The sequence below is a fragment of the Pseudomyrmex gracilis genome, unplaced genomic scaffold (assembly GCF_002006095.1).
Source record: "Pseudomyrmex gracilis isolate BER0280 unplaced genomic scaffold, ASM200609v1 scaffold_6, whole genome shotgun sequence".
NCBI lineage: Eukaryota > Metazoa > Arthropoda > Insecta > Hymenoptera > Formicidae > Pseudomyrmex > Pseudomyrmex gracilis.
Genome location: NW_018020590.1, coordinates 514,421 through 536,660, shown reverse-complemented (window position 1 = coordinate 536,660; position 22,240 = coordinate 514,421). Strand labels below are relative to the sequence as shown.

Here is a 22,240-nt window from a genome sequence, read left to right as displayed (position 1 = left end):
ATGTATATACATATATATAAAACACAGATAGATATAGAGAGACGGAAGTAGCGGAAAAATGGGGACAAGTGTCTACGGACAAGTCGTTAATTACAGTGTCGCAGCCATAGCTTAATGTATCTGCAGGTACCCTCTGTTTTTTTTTTTTTTTTTTTTTAACAATATACTAAGAAAAAACCAACAAACATCGAAACAATAGAATCTGTGTGATCCCTTTTTTTCTTTCTTTCTTTGCTTTACTCACACGAAATTTCCCTCCCCTATTGTGCTATCGCCGCGCCACTGCGTGCACGTGCGATGGTGCTTCGGGACATATGTGTGTGTGTGTGTATGTATGTATGTGTGTGTGAAAATGCGTGTGTGTAGGTGTGTGTGCGCTTACAAAAAAAAGATGTACCTGATGAAGAGAGAAAGTCTTCTTCTTTGTCTTCAGTCGATTCAAGTTAATATCGACCAATTAAACAAAATGCAATTCGCAAAAATGCAGCGCCCGTATTACGGCAAAGCGTCGAGTGCTCGGTCATTTGCGTTAGGTAATCGCGACAGAATCATCTTTTCCGATAAAAGAACCGTTCTAATAAGAACCAAAATTTCAGATGCACGAATTGCAATAATATTCGCATCTTTCGTAAACTAAAAGCTACGGGCGTGTTCCGCGATAGAAGCTGGTTTTTTTTTCTTGTAATAAATGTAATAAAATACGTCTCTGAAGCCTATCCTCTTCCAATTAAGTAATTAGAAAAACATTGGTGTGTAAGTGCGTGTGTGTGTTGTTACTTTCTTCGAGTTCTCCGCGTTGTATTAACCGAGTTACGTAGTGAAATAATGCAGTTTGCCGACGTAATATTCATCAGTGCGTATAACAAAGCTAAAATTAAAATGATATTAAAACTGACGCGCAACACACAGAGAAGAAACACAGAGGCTGGCTGGGATTATAATTGATCGAAAAATGACAAACACGAAAAAAATAAAAAAAGACAAACGATATTTCAACGAGCAAATGTTTGACAAACCATGATAACGCTAATACCAAATCGTTTTGTGAAATCAAATCGAACGTGAACATGTATTGTGACAAAATAAACGTAATGGTTACAAAACACAACGAAAAATCGTCGTCTGTAATTGCTGGCAAAATCGCTCTCTGTCTTTTTGTTTTCTGTTTTCTTTCATCACAATGCTAATATGTAAATGTTTACTATGTGCGTCACTCAAAACCACGGTGCTCGTTTCAAAGGCACGTTCGGTGACTGCTTTATCTCTCAACTTATCTGGTTGCACTTATTCGTTGAAAAATACATCGCATCGCAAAATATTTTGTCTCATTTTTTCAACAACATTGCGTCGCAATAGATACACGCTAGCGTGGATGGTGTGTGCTGTTTTTTTTTTTTTTTTCATTTTTCCGATCTATAAAAAAAATCAAGTGCGCGCGCCGGACGAGGACAATCAAAGAAAATACGTGAAAGCAGAAACATCGAACATCCTACCTCTTTCCGCTAAAAAAAAAAAAACTCACACATGACAGATTCACACGCAGTGATCCGATATAGTGAAGAGGGAGGATATCATTCAGGGGTCAGTGAAGCTTGTGCTTGTTTCACGGTGTCGCGTTTCTCGATCAACGGGCGTATATACGTGCGCGAGATACGCTATATATCGAACGATGAGTCCGATGACGACGTACGACGCCGCAAAAAGTATCGGGGAAAGAAATTACGAACGAGAGTCGAGACGGTTTTTCCGGTGATACAAGCGCCGGCTCCGTTCTGGCTCGATTCTTCACGCGCGACAAGAAGTTTTACTGGGTCTCCGAGTAACATCGCGGCCGTGCGCGCGTTGCCGCGACGTCGTAATTAAAGTCAGGCTAATCAGGCATGAAATCGTATCAAAGTCCGCCGTTAACGACTGGAACAACTTCTGGTCGCGTGACCACCACCCGCTCAGATGTGTGTCTGTGTGTGTGTGTGTGTGCATGTGCGTGTGTGTACACACCCCCGCTCCCCATCTCTCGACACGCGCGTACTAAATAGGTGCATAGGGGCTCAAAAGCTGAGGCGCACACTTAAGTTAATGAAACGAGCTGAGACTGGTGAGAGACAAAAGATTACATCCGGCAGGCACGACAACGACGAAGAAGCGATTCACGGATAAATCCGTCGAGTGTCCCGCGCGTAAGTGTGTTTCCTTCCGTCTCGCGTGTCCGAAAGAAACGACTTTCTGCGAACGAATGCTTATATCGCGCGAACGCGCCTCGCGTTATCCGGCGAGAGCAGGGCGAATTTTGCGCGCATTTAAGAGCGACGCGTGAAGAAAGATAAGCAGAGGAATCCGAGGACTCGGAGAAGAGGTGCAGTGATTGACGAGCAAGGAAAAGGGTTCGTTAACGCTAAAATTGCGTACAAATAAAACTGAATATTCTTCGTCGCGGATCGTGGACACGCGTGTGCGCCGATAATTGTCACATTTTTTTTCTTATAAGTATTCGGCGTTTATTTCTTTTGTAAAGAATAAAAGAAAGTGATATCTAAAATTTTTCACATTCGCGACGTGCAGTGGCACTTGCGCATTTTCGCGAGAGATCACACAATATGATAATAAAAATGTAAATTAAAAAATTTCTCAAGCAGTACGCATTTATTTCTCGGTCATTCCGAGAAGAGTTAGTTTACGTGTTGTAATTGAGACTGTTTTTTATAACAGTCGGCATTAATATAAACTTCACAGAGAAAAAAATGCAAAACGAGAAGCGCGAGTCCACGATCGGCGCGAACTTTACATAACATAGCACTCGGATGCAGATCGGTTGGTGGTGGAATCGAGACGATATAAAGCGAACATCGAGATCTCGCGACGATCCCACGATCACGATCTCCTGACGAGGGTACCTGAGCCACACATGGGCCGGGCTGCTCGCAACTGCATTGCTGTTTCGCTCGTTAGCAGGGCTTTCCATCCAGTTCGTTGTACGCGCTTTCCTGATTGGTCAGACACTGATCAGACGGGAGGTTGTGGATGTGCATGATTCGAGTGGCGATCATGTCCATCGTTTTGCGCTCTTCAGCGCGTGATATCTCGCGCGATTGCGACTTCCAAAAGTAATAACAATATTCACGCAAACTTTTTTGCATTCTTATATCACTCTGTGATACACTCATTTTGTTTTGCAAAAATAAAACTGCATTACGCGCGCTTCACGACATCTCTCTAATTAAACGTTCCATTTAATTATTGTTACGCAGAACATTCACCCGGAAACCCCCTTCCTTCGCTTTAATTTCTTTATTCGTCATCATTAATTTAGATCTTTAGTGAGAATTTAATTGCCCGAGCATTCTTTTCACGTCTTAATATTCAACAATGGATATTATTGCAACTTTTAAATTAAATGTCTAAAGTTCTACTTAAAATTGCGTGAAGAACGACCTTTTGCTAATAAAATGTCAACTATCAAAGATCCGATCGAAGAATCAAGATAAAGTTAGATAAAAGGAAGCGAGGGGTGCGCGCTTTCTCTCCACGCACTTGAGAGAAATGTCACAAAGTAATCAGCAAGAAGGAAAATTCACATCGAAAAGACACGAAAAAGGTTTTGACAAGCAGGACCAATATTTTCCCTTTTGTGCGCTTTTCCCTCTCGTCGAATGGTACAGCAATAGACGTGACAATTTTCCTCAAGTCGATAAAACTCAAAAGTCTAAGAGTACGTTTTAGAATCATAAAACTTATTCAGCGACACTCTTGCGCCGCTCGCCAATATCATTGTATATCTCTGCAGGTCAAAAGAGAGGTAGAAAGAGGCGGAGTGAAGGAAAAAGTTACATCAAAAGCGTTGGCGTTTCTCGTAATAAAACGTAAACACGACATTACTCTCGCCGACTTCATTAGCGACCCCAGATAATCATCCGCATATCTCTCGCGAAGAAATCGCGTTATCAACTTCCCCGGCGTTTTAAGTTCGCGGAGAATTGCAGTTTACAAGAGAGTTCGCGGGAATTCTATTACCCGGCTACTGTGCACACTTCGATAAGCAGAGCAACCTATTTCTCAAATAAACTTTAATTATCGTCTTCCGTTCCGCCTTGTCTGTCTTTGCGAAAATCTTCTCGATCGTTTCTCTCTTTCTCTTGCGTCATCGTCTTATTTTGAGGTAGAAGAACATGCTCGCACGAAGAAAGTCAATAACAAAAGGCATTTACACGAAGCGGGAAATGTACATCGCGCGCGGTAAAAATCCATTAAATGCTTAGCGTGGGTCGAAAACCGGAAACGCGATGTCGGCGGTGGCGGGGAAAAAGAAATAGCGTGAGAGCAAGAGAGCCGCAGACTGGATCCGCACGTGGCGAAACGTCAACCGACGACGACAACGACGACGACGACGACGACGTTAGCGGCACGTACCAAGGGGGTTTATTATAAGCGGCCTCGTTTTTCCCTCATTTCGCAACACGGTCAAGCGGTGCATCGCGTGGTGAAAAATAATTTGCGCCTTTAGTGGAACGCGGAACGTTCGCGTACACGTCGTCGGGTCGGGCTTCGAGACGACGACGATTCTTGTTCGAGATATATATACTTACGTGAGAAATCTCCGCTCAACAAAATGCTAGAAATAAACATCTGGCAAATTTACATTAGACTTTTTATCGCGCGTATCATCGCCCGGTGACTTTATACACGTGAGCGCGAATAATATCAAAAATATATATCGAGAACTGCGTTTTTCTTTTTCACGAGCGGGTTTGCAAATCCGCCGGATTCGGAACGGGCGACCGAGAGAGAATTGTACGATTATATCCTTCCTTTTCGGAAACCTTTTCGTCGCGATTGGTCGATGGCGTTGTTATTGATCGCGCTGAAATGTCGACGACCGGGCAGTAGGTAAAAGCACGTCAATCTTGGTTAAAGGGCCGTTTCGAGGGTTTACAAGGCTCGCTCGCTCGCTCCCGCGGGAACGCACGAGACGTTCACTCGCGTGTGTTTAAATACACGTACATAAACACACACGACGTGATCGAAAAAGTTGTACTTGTTGCTGCGCGCGTCGCGATCTTGTCGAAAACTCCGTGAGGTCATCGCGATATCCAGAGATTGACAGGGGATCTCGTCCAGGTCGAAATCTTGACGATAGCAAAGCAACTATGGCCGAATCGGGGAAAACGAGGTCCGCTCCCTAAAATAATCGCGTTCGCGATCCAATCATCGTCGCTTATTTAAGTTATGAAAATTTGTTGGATTTGTTGATGTTTTGCGAATATATCAGACTTCCTTCGTGCCGCTCTTATCCTCGTCCTTCGAGAGAAAGAGAGAAAGAGATTTAGCTCTTTAATTCCGAGATAGAGAAACACGGCCGGGCTGACGGTTTTATATTCCACTCGCTGCGAACGACAGACGCCAGACAGACCGGAAGAATCACACGAAACTTGAAAGAGGGTAACTCTTCGTAGCACTTTTTATTTGCGGAAATTTCATCGCCACCGTATCTCCCTCGCCCACGTGGCGCGCTTTCTTTTGTGTTTGCTTTTGTCGCGTAAAATTTCAGACGTTGAAATAATTTCACAAAACACACGTAATTGCGTAATTGAAATAGCGAAACTCAACGAGAACATCACAACAAAGTGTGTAGGCGCCGTGCCAGCTAACGGATTCGACGAGTTCGCAGACGTACTCAATTAAAAGTTCGTTCCGTTGCTCGTTCGAAGAGAAATCGTGAACAGCTCTCGGCGATGATGACTTCGTGTCAGTTTTTTTTTCTTCCGAACGCTTTTCCCGAATCGTTTTGAAATCTCATCGCGATGACACAATGAAAACCATCTCAGCGAGATATCCTTGGATTTCATTATCGCTCCGATTATACGAACAGAGGAGAGCTAGAGATTCTGCTCTCTCCTTCTCGCGTTGTTCGAAATTTCTCTCGGCATTGTAATTAAAGCGTTTAAGTTCGAGTTCTTCCCGCGACTCGGCCTCCGTCTACCTCTTTCGCGGCGACGGAACGTTCACGTTCCGCTATTAACCCCTCTTTTCGAAACGTCGGATTCCGCGTCGCTCGGAATCCGTCGATTGTGAAATTGGAAGTCGATACCGACTTCGAACGAGTTTCCTCTTTTTTTTTACTTTTTCTTTTTTCTTTTTTTTTTTTTTTGGTAATCGCATCGCGTTTAATGAATACCACGCGATAAAGAGCAATCTGCCGTTTTTTTTTTTGGACAGTTTTTTTTCTTAGAAAAAAAAGAAATAAATCTCGTGACTGAAATCATGGCGCGATCAGAACGCAAGTCATGCTGGCGTTCGAAGGGACGATTGTGGGTGCGAACGGCAGATCGAAGATGCGACCGAATCGATTGTAATAATAATAACAAACTTCCCTTCTTTTCCAAACAATTGCAAAATCTCTCATTACAAGGCCGGATATCGTCGCAGCTCGGATCTTCTGTTCGCTTGGCACGACGACACCGATATAAGTTATAACTGTATATACGTCAAACGTATTCCCATATCTCCGTATACGATTACATAAGTCAGACATGCGCTTTCATCATCTACCGTAAATCTAGCGGAATCGTGTCGTCACTTACCGAACGGCAGTTCCAGCCGGCAGTCGATCAAGAGCGAATGGCCCGTCGGTTTTTTCACGCCGATGATCTCGTTGCCTCTCTGTTCCAGTTCCAGGCCCAGATTCACCCACTGTCCGCTAGTCTCCTGAAAGGTGATAAAGAACGCTTTGAGCAAAAGAAGAATTTTTGTTGTTTTTCACAAATGCTCGAACGCGCGCGGTAATTATATCGCGTAATGCGCGTGTCGGCGCGTCGTATTAACCGATCGTAACTCTTCGTTACGAACGCCGACTGTTAAAATCATTATATATTATATACACCAGGGGCAACATTTGCGCGTCTGTCGTGGAAACGACGCGACGTCTTCAACGTTCGCGCGCATGAAGTAATGAATTAATTAACAACCGAGTCATTATTCATTCAACGGTAGGTTGCGCGGGAAATAATTCACTTGGAACACAATCTCTCTTCTTCTCCGGCTTCTATACGGCCACTACGTTAGCGCGTAAGCGAGGAAGCAAGCGCAATTATTCGATAGCGGACCGCAATTTATGCAGACCGAGCAACTTCATCGAAGACCGTATTCTTTGAGCGCGCGGCGCGAGACTAATCTATGCGTGGATGCGGTGGATTGCGCTATTGCAGAGGATGATGGATATTACGAACGTGCACATGCAGTTTATGCGCCACCGGTGCACGAGGATATCCTAACGAGAAGCATCCTCGCGAAGTGTTCGTTCTCGACTTCAACGGAACTCTGTAGAGAAGAGCCAGAATTAACTCTAATTTCGAATCTCGAGTGTGTCTTTTTTTCGTCCAACATCTTTTGAAACTCTCTTCAAAACTCATTAAGAGTAAATTACGAAAAACCGTTTTTTCTTGTTAAACATAAACAACGGGACATGTCAGTAGACACTTGAAAGAATATGCAAGAGAAATGTTTTTAATATTCTAAAAATAAGATGTGCATCTACACTTTTTTAATAACTCACACGGTTCACTCTTTAGAGTGACAAAAAAATTTGAGTTAGAATAGACACGTGTAAATTTTTTAGCTGCTTGGAACGCGAGCTTGAAATATCGTCCCAACTTCCATCTCTTTTCTGCCGTCTAGCTATTATATTGAGGATATAAAAATCTTCTTCGGCTATAGTTCGCGTATAAACAAACAAAAGTTTTTTAAACAATCGACAAAGTTTATATCAATTTGTGAACCTTGAGCGGTGGTTTTGCCCTTCAAACTTGCGTTTCAAGCAGCTAAAACGAACACGGACTTCGCGGATGTTTCTTGCAAGAGGTATTGATGAGAGAAAAGAACTGAACACAGAATTCAACATCTCCCTCCCCCCCCCCCGCCGGATGCATGCGTTTCTCTATTTTCCGAGCGATATCGAAAAATCAAGCGCGAACCGAACCGAAATGCGGTGAACCCCGGGAAAATTGTCACAAGAACGCGAAAACCAATAAACGGCAAGGTGAAATCGATGCCGCAACTGCGAAGTTCGATATGTATCGCGTTTTGTCTCACGTAGAGGAACAAAACCGTGGCTTCGGGCGATCGATGGTTTAGCGGCTTAAAACTCCATAACTGCCTGGACAAAAACGAATCCGAGCGATGATGGTCTCCGCTTGTATAAATCCGAGCTGTTGCGTGACGACGTTCCGTCTCTAAAAATACGTACGTGTTTGTTTTTATTCTTCGCCCGTCGACACGCGCGTGAAGACGACGGCGTTACAAAATTATTTTATGTATCGCGAACGCAATTTCATCGATTGGCGAAGTTAAAGCCGACGACGCTCGCGAACACGCGGTAGTTCGCTAATATTACTCGCAAGTTTTGCAATTGCAGTTGCAAAATATGTATTAACATGTCAACAGAGAGGCGTAATTTAAACTCGCGAGTAAAGCGAGCGAGCAACCGACTTATCTCTTTTTCGTCGGTTACGTACGACGATGATTTAAACGCGGACAAATTTCGGTTTTGCAAACACGTGCGGCGCGTCGAGCGGAGAGATGAGGAAAACAGTTCGAGAGCGCGGCGTGTCAGAAAAGTGTTTTACGAAAACAAGATACAAATCCCGCGGCGGCATCCTGTCTCGAATAGATCTGTTTGTCCCGAAAAAGTCGTCAAAAATTACGACCGCGTTTTTCGGCGAAGTTCGCGAGCCAAATCTTATCGATGCGTGAAGAACTACGTACTTACGATCCAGCGATACCGTCTCGCCGCCAAATTGCGTCGGTCAAACTTCGTCGCTGTTATTGTCCCTTTCTGTTACATATGTCGATCCAATTTTACACGAAAAATAATATATCGAATTATTCGCAGTCAACAGACTCAGTGTTGGATGCAATCAATTTTGCAGCCAATACCGAGACGCTAAAGCAACAATGGCAATAATTAACGAGCTATTTCCGATTATGTTTTGTATCCCGCGATATGGAAAATAACCATAGCGCGAGATATTTTCGCGGTCGATACGGATGAAAATTATAGACGATTATATTTCAATTCCGACGTGATCTCAATTGGTTTCGAGCGCGCGCACGGCGTTAAAAGATGTAATCTCCGCTAATATTAGAAAAAGGTACATTTTGTCTCTCCGGAATGATCAATAGAGCATTAAAGATCAACACGGACATCCATCGTCTCGTGTACATAAACATCGACAGCTGAAATTTATCCCTATCGCACACACATACACACGCACACACACACACTCATAAAAGAAAAATACGAAATCGGAGGTAGATATCAATTTATATTCACCTACTGACACGAATCCTCCCTCGTTTTCGAGATCTCGCTATATCCGTGGCTACATAAATGTCACGAGTATCGTAAATTTTTTTCACGTTTTCCTTTCGTGTAAGTCGCGAATCTCGATGAAAAGCAAATGAATCTTTTATTATTGTGAGAAAAGTTATGTATTCGCGGTTTTCTTCTGTGTCGGGATAAGAACGTGAGAGAGAGAAAGAGAGACGATATCGCAGCGAACGAAGTTCTTTCGCAGTAATGCTAAAATAAGAAGCGCAGGAGCCACTATACGCGATCGTTCGTTCCAGTTAATTCCGCCCTATTACGGCGCTGCTGAGGGAGGGTCGAATTGGGTTAGCGGCGACGGGAACTGGTGTGACGCACTAGTCGCCCCTACCTTTCCGGTTTCAATCTGTTTTCTTACAACCTGGCCCAATTAGCGTGCCCATCGTGTGGGAAAAGGATAAGAAAGCGAGTCGCGCGCGGTCTCGCCGCCTCCGGCGAGAAAATAGACATCGCCGATCGATCGCGATCAATCGCGAGAATCCAATATGCACTTTTATCACGCACCGAAGAGAGAAGGATATGATTTCCGAGTGACGGTGGATCGGGGAAAATGAGTTTTTCACGCAATTTTCCGTTCATTTCTACCGACGCAGTCGGCACAATGGAGAACGACCTCCTCTCCTCATCTGTTCGCGTTCTAATATAAGACGGTAGGTAGGTTTTTTATTTATTTTCTTTTTTTTTTATTTTTTTATTTTTTTTTATTTACTCGTACGACAAGGAAGAAAAATGTACGGTAAACTATAACAAGACGATTGTAAACCGCTATGTACGCGCGGTCGTTGCTCCTCACTCGATCCTGGCGCTGTCATTTTTCGCCGCCGGTTATTATTCTCGCCGAGAAATTGTCGTGTTGCGTTGTGTAGTATACATTCTCTCCGCGTGATAAATAACAGAATGTTGCGGGACGGAGAGGAGGCTGAGGGGACGCGTTTTGTTGGATCGCGTTTCCATGCAGATGAATGCGTTATCTGCGAACTAATCGTTAATGGTCTCCGTCCATTTTCTTTTTTGTTTTTCTTCTTCTTTTTTCTGTCTTCTTTCGTGTCTTGCTCGACGTCTCGGTTCTGAATCTCGCGACGTTTAAAAAAAAAAAAAAAAAAAAAAAANAAANAATCACATCGGAAGATGACGACGCGGAAACCCGATGATAGTGGCGCTTGCAGGAACCGCAAACGAACGTATCCGTGAATAGAAATGTGACACCGCCCCCGTGTAATTAAGCGTCCGTCGACGAAGTGACACCGCTAGTCAGAATTTCTCAGAAACATCGCGCCGCACGTCACACCCGTGAATAAGACAGTCGTTGAAATTCAACGATTTCCGGTTTGCTCGAGAAAAACGTGCGAGAGACGTATGTGACGTTAACGGCGACGCTGGTGAAACGCGCGACATTATTCCCGCCACGTCTAAATATTCGGTAGATCGCTCGCGATCTTGAGAAACTCGGCGTGACTACGTAAATCCGCTATTGTTACCGATGAAAACTTCGATTTTCTTTATAAAATATGAAACCGCGTCTTTGGAAAAAGAAAGCAAAATGGTCGGGAAATCGTACAATCGATCGAGATGCAAATTGCACGAACGTGATGGAAGACTGTGCGGTCTTGTTTGTCTGTTCGATCAAAACGTATATACGTGTTTATCACGCGAACGTACTGCACAGAGCTGTTTTCTGTCGTGTCATGGTTGAAACAAGACTTGAAGAGCATCTCTGAAAAGAAAGACCGAATATACAATATCGCCAAGCAATAATCATTCGTTCGATTGTTGTTCGCGCTTACACGACAACAGATTGACTTGATATCGAGAGTTAAAGCGATTCCGTACGCAACGGAGAAAGACAAATACATGCAATTTATTTGTCGCGTTATGTATCCGCTACTGTATGTATATGATGTATTTATACGTAACCAGAAGCGATTCGACAGTCACGCCAGCGGTCATTTATTTGATGCCGCATACGTACACACACACATATGTGTATAACTCCAGCAATACTTGTTTACGCATTTGTCACGCGACGATGACGATATACACGTTTCGATTTTTTCCTTGCGCGCGAGCAATGTCGACGAGCGATTTGTTCGCCCGATAAGGACTCGGCCGGCTTGACTTTTCCGGCACGATTCGGAATGGAACGATCGTTGTTCGTCGATTCGCCGGGTCAACAAAGCGGGCCGGCCTATTGCTCGCGCGAAGGACTCACGAGCCGTCCTCGTTTGCGAGAAAACAAACAGAGGTAAAGTCTGTGTCCCCGTTCACACAGACGAATTGACAAATCTCTTCGTTGACTGAAACATCCGCGAAGAAATGTCGCGAGATATTCTCTCATTCGGAGTTACGCGCGCACCGGGAGTACTCGACCACGTGTCTACGATCGCGACGTGATTTCGATAGGATTGATGAGAAGACGATTGCGATGAAGGACGAAAGAGTCGTAGGAAAGAAAAGCATGTGAGAGACGCGCGATCGATCGACGACTCTTTCCCGTTCGACAGTTTTCCCCGACGGCGCCGTCGAGAGTATACACCCGATCGTCCATCAGCTTGAAATTCTCGGTGGATCACGAAAATGATCCCGGGATCCGTTTTCCATCAGTCGGTCTTTGCGCCGGATGATTGCCACCGCAGTTTCTCACACACGCCGCGCGCGCGCGCGCGCAGGTAAATAGGCGCGCGTAGATCTCTTTGCTTTCATACCTCATTTCTGTCGTTACTGAATAAATCGACGAGAAGGTCTTGCTCTTGTTTTTCCTGTGTACAGTGGAAAATGTCAGAGAGCTCTACTACTTAAACCGTATCGATTGATTCCTTCACGGTTAAAGCCGAGGTAAAGAAGAATCCGGACTGTCGTCGCGAAAAAAAAAGAGGGACTTGAGAGTCGCTAATGAAAATGCAAATCGTGAAAAAAAAAAAAAAAAAAAAAAAAACTAGATTGCCCGTGACGAGAGGCGCGTCTCGTTCAAACGCGAGGATCCATCTCTTTCTCGGACGGAATCGGAATAAAACCGATAAGAGAACGAGACTTGCGCGACACGCTATTAATCAGCGTCTTGCAAATTAAAGCCGCGGCGCATGGGAGACGACGCGTTCTCTCGCGAGCGATGAAATTAGCTACCGAAATTCATCTATTGAGAGAGAAACGCGTTTTCGAGAGCTTTGCTGAAAATTTCATCGGCGCGTACAATACCGAATTATGCCAGGCAGCGACGACGAAGACGACGACGAGACAAGAGAACGAAAGCATCCGTTCGCTGTCGAGCCCTCGTCAGTAACACGCGCGCCCTCGACACTGTCGGCGCGAGACAATAAGACATCATCGTTATACGGATAATATGATCGGTGTTGTTTCCGACATTAGTTTACGGCTAGCGGTGGGGATTGTTCGATACACAAGCTCGAACAGGTGCATTCTTAATGCGTATCAAATCGGCCGTACATTTATAGAGCTCGCGTGCCGCTTTATGAATATTTTAAGCGGCAGTGCTGACCCAGATTGTCCTGCTCGCAACACGGGAAAGCAATCGTGACCTCGCGCATTGGTACTTCGGGGCTCGTTTACCTCGCTCTCGACGGTGAGGTACTCCCGCACGTCTCTCGTCCATCACCGCTCGCAGCAACGGGGCGTTTTAAGCACGCGGTTTCACATCGCGTCTTCATCAGCTCCCCCATTTGCATCATCATCATCATCATCCCAACCCCGTTTCATCCGCTCTCGACCGAGTCTCTATATCGCTTGTGTGTCGTCTCGTATCCGCTTTGTCCTCTCTCTCCTCTTTTACACACGTGTGCGCATGCATTCGCCGTCTTCCGCATCGGCGCTTTATCTCCGCGAGTGTCAGCGCGCGCGAGGTTTTCCCCGTCGATCGTTCGGCCAAAAAACGCGGAGAGAACGATTTATAGTGTGATTTGTGGATTCTTCCCATTGTTGCCACAATCGTTCAAAGCGAAAAGTCGAGTAAGCGAGAGAGAGAGAGAGAGAGAACTTCGCTTGAGAAAACGTCTTGATGTCTCTCTTCTCGTCGGATAAAAGACGACGACGATGTGTCGGCTTTTATACTCGCGGATCGTAGATCATACGGTCATCGGCTTCTCGGTCTTGTACATCCGAGAGCAATGCGATTATCTCACGGAGCAAAGCAAGAAAGGTAACAAATACGAATAGCGTAGATAAAATTGTCGCGGGGAGGACACCACGTCTCGTGGGTGTGAATGAGAGGTCGTTAGCGCGACGTTAAGGCTTCCTTCAGTAAATGTCGTCGGACACATCTTTTTCAAGCTACGAGCGAAGCACAGCGCGAGAATCAGCTGTGAAATCTTTCGTCAAGGTCGTTGCCTCCTACCCTCTCTAAAAGTGTCCCCTTGCATGTGTGTGCACGCAGCATAATGTCGTCGTAAACTCTACGTCGACCGCGTCGCCCACTCTCGGTCGACCCGGCTGACTTCACCGAACGTTTCATTGAGCGCCGCGATTTGGCCGCGCGCCAAGTGACGTCACGGCCGGAAGAGGATCCGGGTATTGGCGATAGTGATGGCGATGTCGTTGTCGGGAACAGCGGGAGAGCGATAGGAAACGACACTGCGCGTAGGTCGCGGCGCTGCTCTCGCTTCGAAAATCAAATTTCATAAACAAAACACTTGCGATTTTAAATCCGAATCGGATTTCGAAAAACTGCTTGTTCGTTGAAATTTTTGTTTGGCGAAATTTTTTGTTTTTTTAATCGTGCAAAAAAAATTTCACCATCGAATCGCGCCGTGGCACCGCGGATTCTCTGAGCCAGTCCTGAGAAAGATTTTTTTACGACAGCCTCGCAAGAAAGATGCTTGAGGTGCACCATTAGTGGTCGAGCGCATATAAAAGTAGAGCCATGTTCTCGCACGTGACCAAGTCGCACACCCCGCACGAAGGTAATTCTGCTCTCTAATTTAATTTGTTCGAGTCTTCGTTGAAAGATGCTGCGGATGCACTTCGTGCGGAAAAAGCAAACAAACATGTCCGGCTATAAGCGTCTTTTACTACTATATTTTATTTGTTACACACACACAGATTCATATCTACATCGGTTTTACACTTTTTCTTAATGAAAATACACCACAGAGAAATTATTTGCGAAAACTAAAATTTTGCTAAAAACGAACATACCGAAGAAAAGATATTTTCAGAATCTGTCGCGTATATTAATCCTCCTATATTAAAAAAATCCATGTGTATCGCGAAGTGCGCGTTTCAGAGTCGAATCTATCGCATTTATTGTTGCCTCTTTTCCGCGTTGCCGATTAATTAGTTGGTTGATCGAGTCAAGTCGAGATCGAATCGAATCGGTAAAATCGAGAGAGTAAGTAATGACAAAAAAGCGATTTTGACAGTTCGTCGTATACGTGGAGAAAATTAAAAACGACTAAAGTAAAGTCACGTGACAAAAAAGAGTAGAAAAACAACACAACATGAAACTAAAGAAATGTGACTGTAATTTATATTATATATAACATTAAATAATATATATTATACATACAATTTATTATATATTCATAATATTATATTTTATATTATATTATGTGTATTATATACATACTACAGAGTAAGGTCACTGACCTCGGCCGCGCGGCCTTGGTGGGGGGGGGGTCACTGACCCGGCTGCGCGGCCTTGGCGGGGCATTGACCTCGGCCGCGCGGCCTTGGTGGAGGGGGGAGGTCACTGACCCGGCCGCGCGGCCTTGGCGGGGCATTGACCTCGGCCGCGCGGCCTTGGTGGGGGAGGAGTTCACTGACCCGGCCGCGCGGCCTTGGCAGGGCATTGACCTCGGCCGCGCGGCCTTGATGGGGGAGGGGGAGGTCACTGACCCGGCCGCGCGGCATTGGCGGGGCATTGACCTCGGCCGCGCGATCGCGGCGGGGTGACTTTAGTCACGTAATTACGATATATATATACATATATATATATATATATATATATATATGTGTGTGTCACCGCAATGACAGCTAATATATACATCTTACAAACAATATAATACACATAATGTACATATGAGAGATGTCAGAAATAACGCATGAAAATCGAATTCGAAACATAAAAGAAAAAGGGGAAAATGGAAAAACAACACATGATTAAAGTTACGTGATAGAGAGGAGTAGATAAACACCATGTGACTAAAGTTACGTGACCGAGGGAAAGAGTAAAAAAGAGAATATTATATATATTTTATATGATATTCTATATTTATATATAATACACACACACACACATATGACAGGTTGTGTTCACTGACACTACACGTTAAAATAAAAACACAAATAGCGTGCGCGTAGCGCGAGCCTGTGTCGTGCTAGTAATTGTTAAAAAAAAAGAAAAAAAAACATTTTTATTCAATTTATAATGACGATGAAAAGAGGAAGACGAACGAGAAATTGACTTTAAGATACTCGGGCGGTTGTTCCGGAATTTGAATAACACCCGAAAGAGGTAGGAACAAAAGAAAAGAAGAATTGCTTCTTCCGGGTCTCGCATGAGTGACTCCTGTCTAGCCGTTTAAAAGAATGACTCCGAGCGCTCTAAAGAGTTATTATTCTCGCCAGGGGAAGGGTGATTTTATCGAATGAATGAGCATCTCGCATTTCCTCGCCCTCGCGACCCGTAAGGTAAAGCGTTCGGGCAATTTAATTAGCGAAAATTCACTTTTGTCGGCGTAAAGTCAAAGTGCAGTCGACCGCGCGTTCCGCGAATAAAGACAGAAAGATAGAAGAGAACGAAGAATCGCGGTAGGTAAGTAAGTTCGAAGACCTCAAAGAGCATATCGCGATATACGCAGGGATGAAAGGAAGAAACGAATCGTAATCTTCCTTAAATCTTGTTTGGAAAACTAAAGTACAGAAATCCAAGCACATCAATTTGTCGTACGAGTTACCTGAGTGAGACGTAATTTGTGTTATGCGAATCGACATTTCCAAGTTCCGGGTTCCAACTTACGTTTGAGGGTCTGTGTGTGTGTGTGTGTATGTGTGTATATGTGTATGTGCGCGCGCGCTTGATAGAAGCGACGATAAGAGAAATTAGGTCTCTCATAGCTGCTATATTAATATCTAATAACGTGCGACGTAATTACAAACGCGAAATGTATCGTAAATGCATCTTGGAAAGAAAGACAAAGAGAGAGAGAGAGAGAGAGAAAGAAAGAGAGAGATAAAGAGAGAAAGAGAAAAAGAGAATAAGGTAATCGCCATCTCCGACGTCGCAACTACGATGTTTGCTCACGTTAGCGACGTAAATTACGCGCTGTTGTTAATCACCGTATTCTTCGATGGTGCTCGACGTTCATCCGTGATTGCGCTCGTGAAAACGCACAGCGAATTAAGCGACGTCAGTATCAATGCAAATGGTCAGTGTTGGCGTCACCTTTGCGGATTCAATTTGTACGCGAGCGACATAATACACCGACTGAATTGCCCTCGCAATCGGTCACGCATCGGACATCAATTGATCGCGTCACGTTTTCTCCATTTTGTAGCTCGCTCTCTTTCTCTCTCCCTCTTTCATCTCGCAATCGTTCTCTTCTAAATTTGTAACAAAGTGTCGCACAAAAAAAAAGTTATACAAAAAAAATTGCGCGGAGAATTCGTGACATAGAGCTGACGATGTCGATTATTAACTAAAGAATGACGCGAGAAAATCATTCAGTTATATATTGCCGCCGAAAACCAACGAACAGAGTGTCAGACAGTAATTGATTTTAGTTCGTCCGACGAGCAAATACTCGTCGAATTTCATTTCACGTTCGAAGCCGCGTTGACCGCTAAAAAGAGACCGTAGAAAGAGAGTGACGGAAACGTGTCCGGGGGGAGAAGAGGAGTTGAACGGATTCTGCGAGAGATCGTTACGTGCGGGGGATGCTTAAAGAACTCTCTTTCTCTCTCTCTCTCTCTCTGTTATCTTTCGGCGCGCGGGCGTTCTTTCTCGCAAAAATGACCGGACATCCGTTCTTACGACGGAAAAATGAATGTCGGACATAAAAGAAAATATATATATATGTATAAGCGCGTCTTACTAATTGAACCTGTATGTTGAGTTACGACAAATTGTGCAAAGAGCATATACTTGTTGCTGTCGCTGCGTAATAGCGTCTACTGCGATTTTATTTTTTTATTATAATCATTCTTTTGAATTTTTCAGTATCTTTATCTCGTCGTCTATAGCGTCTATACCTACTGTTACTCTATCTGCTATTGTTTGCGCTACTTTCAGTGTACAATGTATACTAGTGTACCGTGTCAGTAATACTGTCTTGCTGTGTGTTGCTGTTGGTGTCACGCATATCGGAGGACGGTACGTGTTGTTCGGGGTTCTCGCTTAAGGTGCACTGATTTCTCGTTACCTCGTTCATGTAGGACACTTGCGACAGTGGGATATAGTAGTAGCCCAGAAAGCGATCCCACAAGAATCCCTTGCACCACACTTCTATCACAAGCCCGGCGTTCATGTCATTCGTTTCGCTGCGTAAACAAACAACTTCCATTAATTTCGTGGCAAGACACAGAGAAATATTGCGAAACAAATCAGACTGTGCTTTTTGTGCGAGTTGTATATAAAATAGTCTAAATATGCGACATTTAACAATATTGTTGGCAACGAACGTTACACGAGCGAGAGCCAAGATCAAGAACGAACCATACACTATATTTCATCGTAACGAATTGCGATTTATCAAACCAAAAACCACACTTGTCTTGTGTAATCTCTATTGAACTGCGTGCCAAGTTTTCTTTAATCCCGATGCAAAAATCAATGGGGAAAAAAGTTGTTTAATCTTTTTTTAATTTCTTTGTGATTGCATATTTAGTAACTTCAGGAAATGGAAGATTAAAGTGTGTAAAAAAAATCTGATTTTAAAGACACGTGGCCGCGTATCCTGAAGTGTAGAATCGCGTTTTTTTCCGATTTGTTATTTTGGTTTTCACAAATTTTTGTGACTCGCAAAAAATTCGCGAACCGATTTGGTCCACCTGCGTCAAGTCACATTTAAATAAGAACGCAATTTGGTCTCAGATTCTTTTGTGGATGCGCACGAATCGCCGGCTGTCCTAGATATTTTAGTGCCAGCGCGCACGCGATAACTCGCAACGTTTCCCCGAGGGGGCGTGTAACATCATAGCAAGTAATCACATGAGAATTTTTCATTTTACCGCAGAAAAAACAGTTTCAATTTAACATTTTTTTTTTTTTGTAATGGTCTCTTTCACGCTTCGCTGTGTCTAACGTAAAAACGTTCGCGCGCAAATTAATTATCGATTACTTACAAGAGGAAGTCTTGTTCCCAGCATGGATTGGCCCCTTTCACAGTGACTGTCGTCGACTTTACATTCTGCAGCTTCAGTGTTACGTAGGAGTTGAACTGCTCCGCTGCAAGTACGTTAGTCGATAATCCGTTGTTTTTAGTCCAGTCAGTTCAGAAGACTGCATATACAACGCGTATCTATCGCACGTGCTCTCTTCTCTCTCTCAACATACGAGCGAAATATATGTTGTGACGTTTAAACGGTCGCGACGTTCTTGACGTACACATGTATTTGACATTTCGATTAAGTTTTACATCGTATATTTATCATCTTTAGCGCGGAATCGCACAAAGCAGATGAATTACGCTTCGACAAAGCGGTTGTGATTTAAACCCCGCCCGTAAACTATGACACCGCCGCGCTGTTTTGTTCGATTTAACGGCGATCCTGATGGCATTCTCGCCTGGTTTATGTGTCCGAGGGAACAAAGTTCGGTAACTACGCGCCCGCTACCCCCTCGGGGGCATCTGCTGTGTGTGTGTGTGCGCGCACGTTCTTGGTTGCGCGCGTCTTCAATAAGTTTGCGCCCGGTATAAAATGGATGTGAGATTTTATATGAGCCACGGCACACACACACAATTGTTTTGCGTGAGATATGGGGTGCGTCACCCTCGACATTTTGCTTTACGAGTCCACGAAAATTGTCTCCGAGCAATCGGGGGGCGACGAAATATGTTCGAAGATTCGTTCCACGGCTAGGTGGTTTTCCAGCAGAGGAGCTCGCCCCGCGGGAGGCTATTAATAAAAAATTAGACGCAGCATAAATAGAGGCTTTAATCGAAACCGTGAAAATAACCGCGCAGCCTCTCGTGACCTAAGTGAGAGGCCAGAGATAGGGTATATGGAACGAATCGAACGTCGTTTGCACGATGAGAATAAGTTGCGCCGTGATATTTGCTTTTTATGCACGAGAGAGAAAGAGTGTGAGAGAGAAAAAGAGAGAAAGACGTGAAGGACCATTGCGCAAATGGGAGGAATGTAATTCGCAATCAACTTTGATAAAACTAAATTTGTTCTTGATGAAAAGCCGGTTTTTTTTTTTTTTTTTTAATATGAATGAATGTGCACAGTCGAAGCATTGAGGAGCAAATACACATTCATGAAACTGAATGCATTTTGCATTTGCGACACCGGTGTGGGCGGTTATCGTTACACTTCGATCTTACGACATTGCGTGAAATAATGGTCTTCGTATATGCATTCTGTACGCGCCACGTCACACACGAGGATAAATATTAAAAACCGCATGCCATAAATACACAAGCAGAGCACGCCAGGGTTACACTCGCCATTGTGGGAAAATATTGAATAATGTCGTGGATTTTTTTTTGTTTTTTGTTTTTTTTCACCGAGACACATCCGCTCAATCTCTATTATCAGTTCGATCCTCTTTTATTTCGCGCAAATTCAAACGGATCTTACATTGTAAACGATCGTACGTGTACAAACTATTATCTCGAGGATTTATAGATATACGACATGATTCTCAAAGGTTTACCGCAAAGATCCTTCGCCATCTCCGCGCGGAAAAATTATTTCGCTACAAGAGCGGATTCGTCGCGACATTTTCCAAAACTTAAGGAATCACATAATCCGAAACTTGGAAGCGCTCCAATCGCAAAGCGCAATAAATTGTCCACGAAAGTCGAGGCGTAACTAAAGACGTCGTTGTTTTTTTACTTTTTTTTCTCGCAACGTCTCTCAATTTTTTGAATATCACCGCGCAAACTCGGGCGTTATAATACTTCGCTCGTACATGTGAGAGCGATCATAGAAGAAATCGATTACGCGTCAGGGGTGAACCCCGGAAATTTCCACGTTTCCTTCGTTATTTCTGTCGTGATATACTCACCATCCTCGCAGACGAACCGCGCCTTCTTCACTGCAACAGAAAGAGAAAAGAAAGAGCTTTACGACGAGCAGTCTTGCGGAGCAATCGCATTGTATCGACGACAACATCTACATTTCTCGCTTAGAGCAACGCTTGAGTCTAATCTCAAAATTGCAGAACCTGTGGTAAAACGTGTAAAAGCAAACTGCCGCAATCACGGAAGGTTTACCGTTTAATTAGTCGCTGCTCGGCGCGGCTGCGTGTTGTTTGTCGCACGCGCGCGCGTATCAAGCGATCATTACCGTCAACATCGTACGTACCGGTTATTTTAGCGCGAATTATCGAACTATGTAATTACCACGATCGCGGCGATTACGCTTAATATTCAAATAGACATACAGGTCAAGCGATGTAAAATTATTCACACGCTGCGGCAATTAACCGTGCGACAGTTCTGTGTGTATGAAAATTTTTTAGATAAAAATATTCGCTGTGCAAAAAAATTCAACTCCGTCACGGCGGAGTACTCTTTTTTTTTGTGCAAGTGCGACCTCGTGTATCTCTATCGGTTTTTCCGTCAGTCACTTAACTTATGAAGATTCCCATTCCGCATATTGCAGATTTGCTCGAACGCGAGCGAAACGAATCAACCTCGAGGTGATACTTGCCGGTGAGTTTGACAGTTCTCTTTTTTCTTCGTTTTTTTTTTTTTTTTCAATAGCCGCGGTTTAATAAATAGCTTTCCGTAGGTTAGGTCACGGAAACAACCTTGTATCTACAAGAACGCGAATATATGTATGTGCGCGCGCGGAGCAGCAGCGCGCGCTGCAGCAGCCGGTTGTGTCAATAGCGGACTCGAAGCATTGACCTGTGCTAATAAATGCCAGGCCAATTTGTGCCGGAGCCTACACGAGTGAGTAACTGCCCTTAGGATTTAATCCCGCTACACCGCAAGAAGAGAGAGAGGATGAGAGAGAGAGAGAGAGAGACACGGCGACGTTGTTCACATGCAGCGTTGGGGGGATGGCATGTGTAATGGACGATTGGGGAAGAGAGAGGTGTGTGTGCAGAACGCGCGCGGTGATGATGAAGCGGGTCAGCCGTGTATCCGCAGGTCATAGTTCATAGAAGACTTTTTCTGTCCGTTTCGCGGCGAGATAGTTTCCTCGCTCGACATAGACGCGCTCTTCTATTTTGCGCGCATCGCGCGCGATTAATTAGGAGAGAGAGAGAAAGAGAGAGAGAAAGAGGGCGAGTCTGCGGTCGGGAATATTCTCGTCCCTGTGATAAAAATGTCCACTACGTGGAGGAATATGAGTGGGTAACACTCTGTGTGACGGACACACGAGAGCGACGTGTGTAACATCGAAAATAAGTGGTAAGTCGACCGCTAATCATTTGCTCCTCTAATCTAACTCGAAGTTCAAGTGCGTTCGCTTATTAACAGGTGTACTCTGTCATCTCTCTCTCTCTCTCTTCTTCTTTCTGTATAAACTTCTTGACGAATTAATTGCTCGCCCCCACTCGCTTAAAACTACATAATTGAACTCATGAACGACGCGCTGTTTGCTCGCGTCCACGCGTTGGCAGCCGGCCAGTAGTTTGCGATTGAAATCCGATACGCGCGGCGAGGGAGAACCGCGAGGCGATATTAAAATCGGTTTTGCAAAAAAAAAACAAAAAAAAAAACGAAACATGCGTGT

The 22,240-nt window shown here is 44.3% G+C and overlaps 1 protein-coding gene across 10 annotated transcripts in view; it reads right to left on the bottom strand.

Annotated features, from left to right (window-relative positions):
- Positions 1-22,240, bottom strand: part of LOC109858754 (protein unc-13 homolog B) — a 168,079-nt gene that overhangs the window by 132,568 nt on the left and 13,271 nt on the right. For 7 of the 10 annotated variants that reach the window (XM_020436332.1, XM_020436372.1, XM_020436323.1 and 4 more), the window contains exons 2-5: positions 20,559-20,588; positions 18,668-18,770; positions 17,638-17,863; positions 6,576-6,699 (exon numbers count right to left, since the gene is read on the bottom strand). In XM_020436332.1, the coding sequence (XP_020291921.1) occupies positions 6,576-6,699; positions 17,638-17,863; positions 18,668-18,770; positions 20,559-20,588 (483 nt within the window). Of the gene's footprint in view, positions 1-2,891; positions 2,982-6,575; positions 6,700-17,637; positions 17,864-18,667; positions 18,771-20,558; positions 20,589-22,240 lie in introns of all 10 variants that reach the window. The other 3 variants (XM_020436349.1, XM_020436354.1, XM_020436400.1) reach the window with 2 other exon arrangements.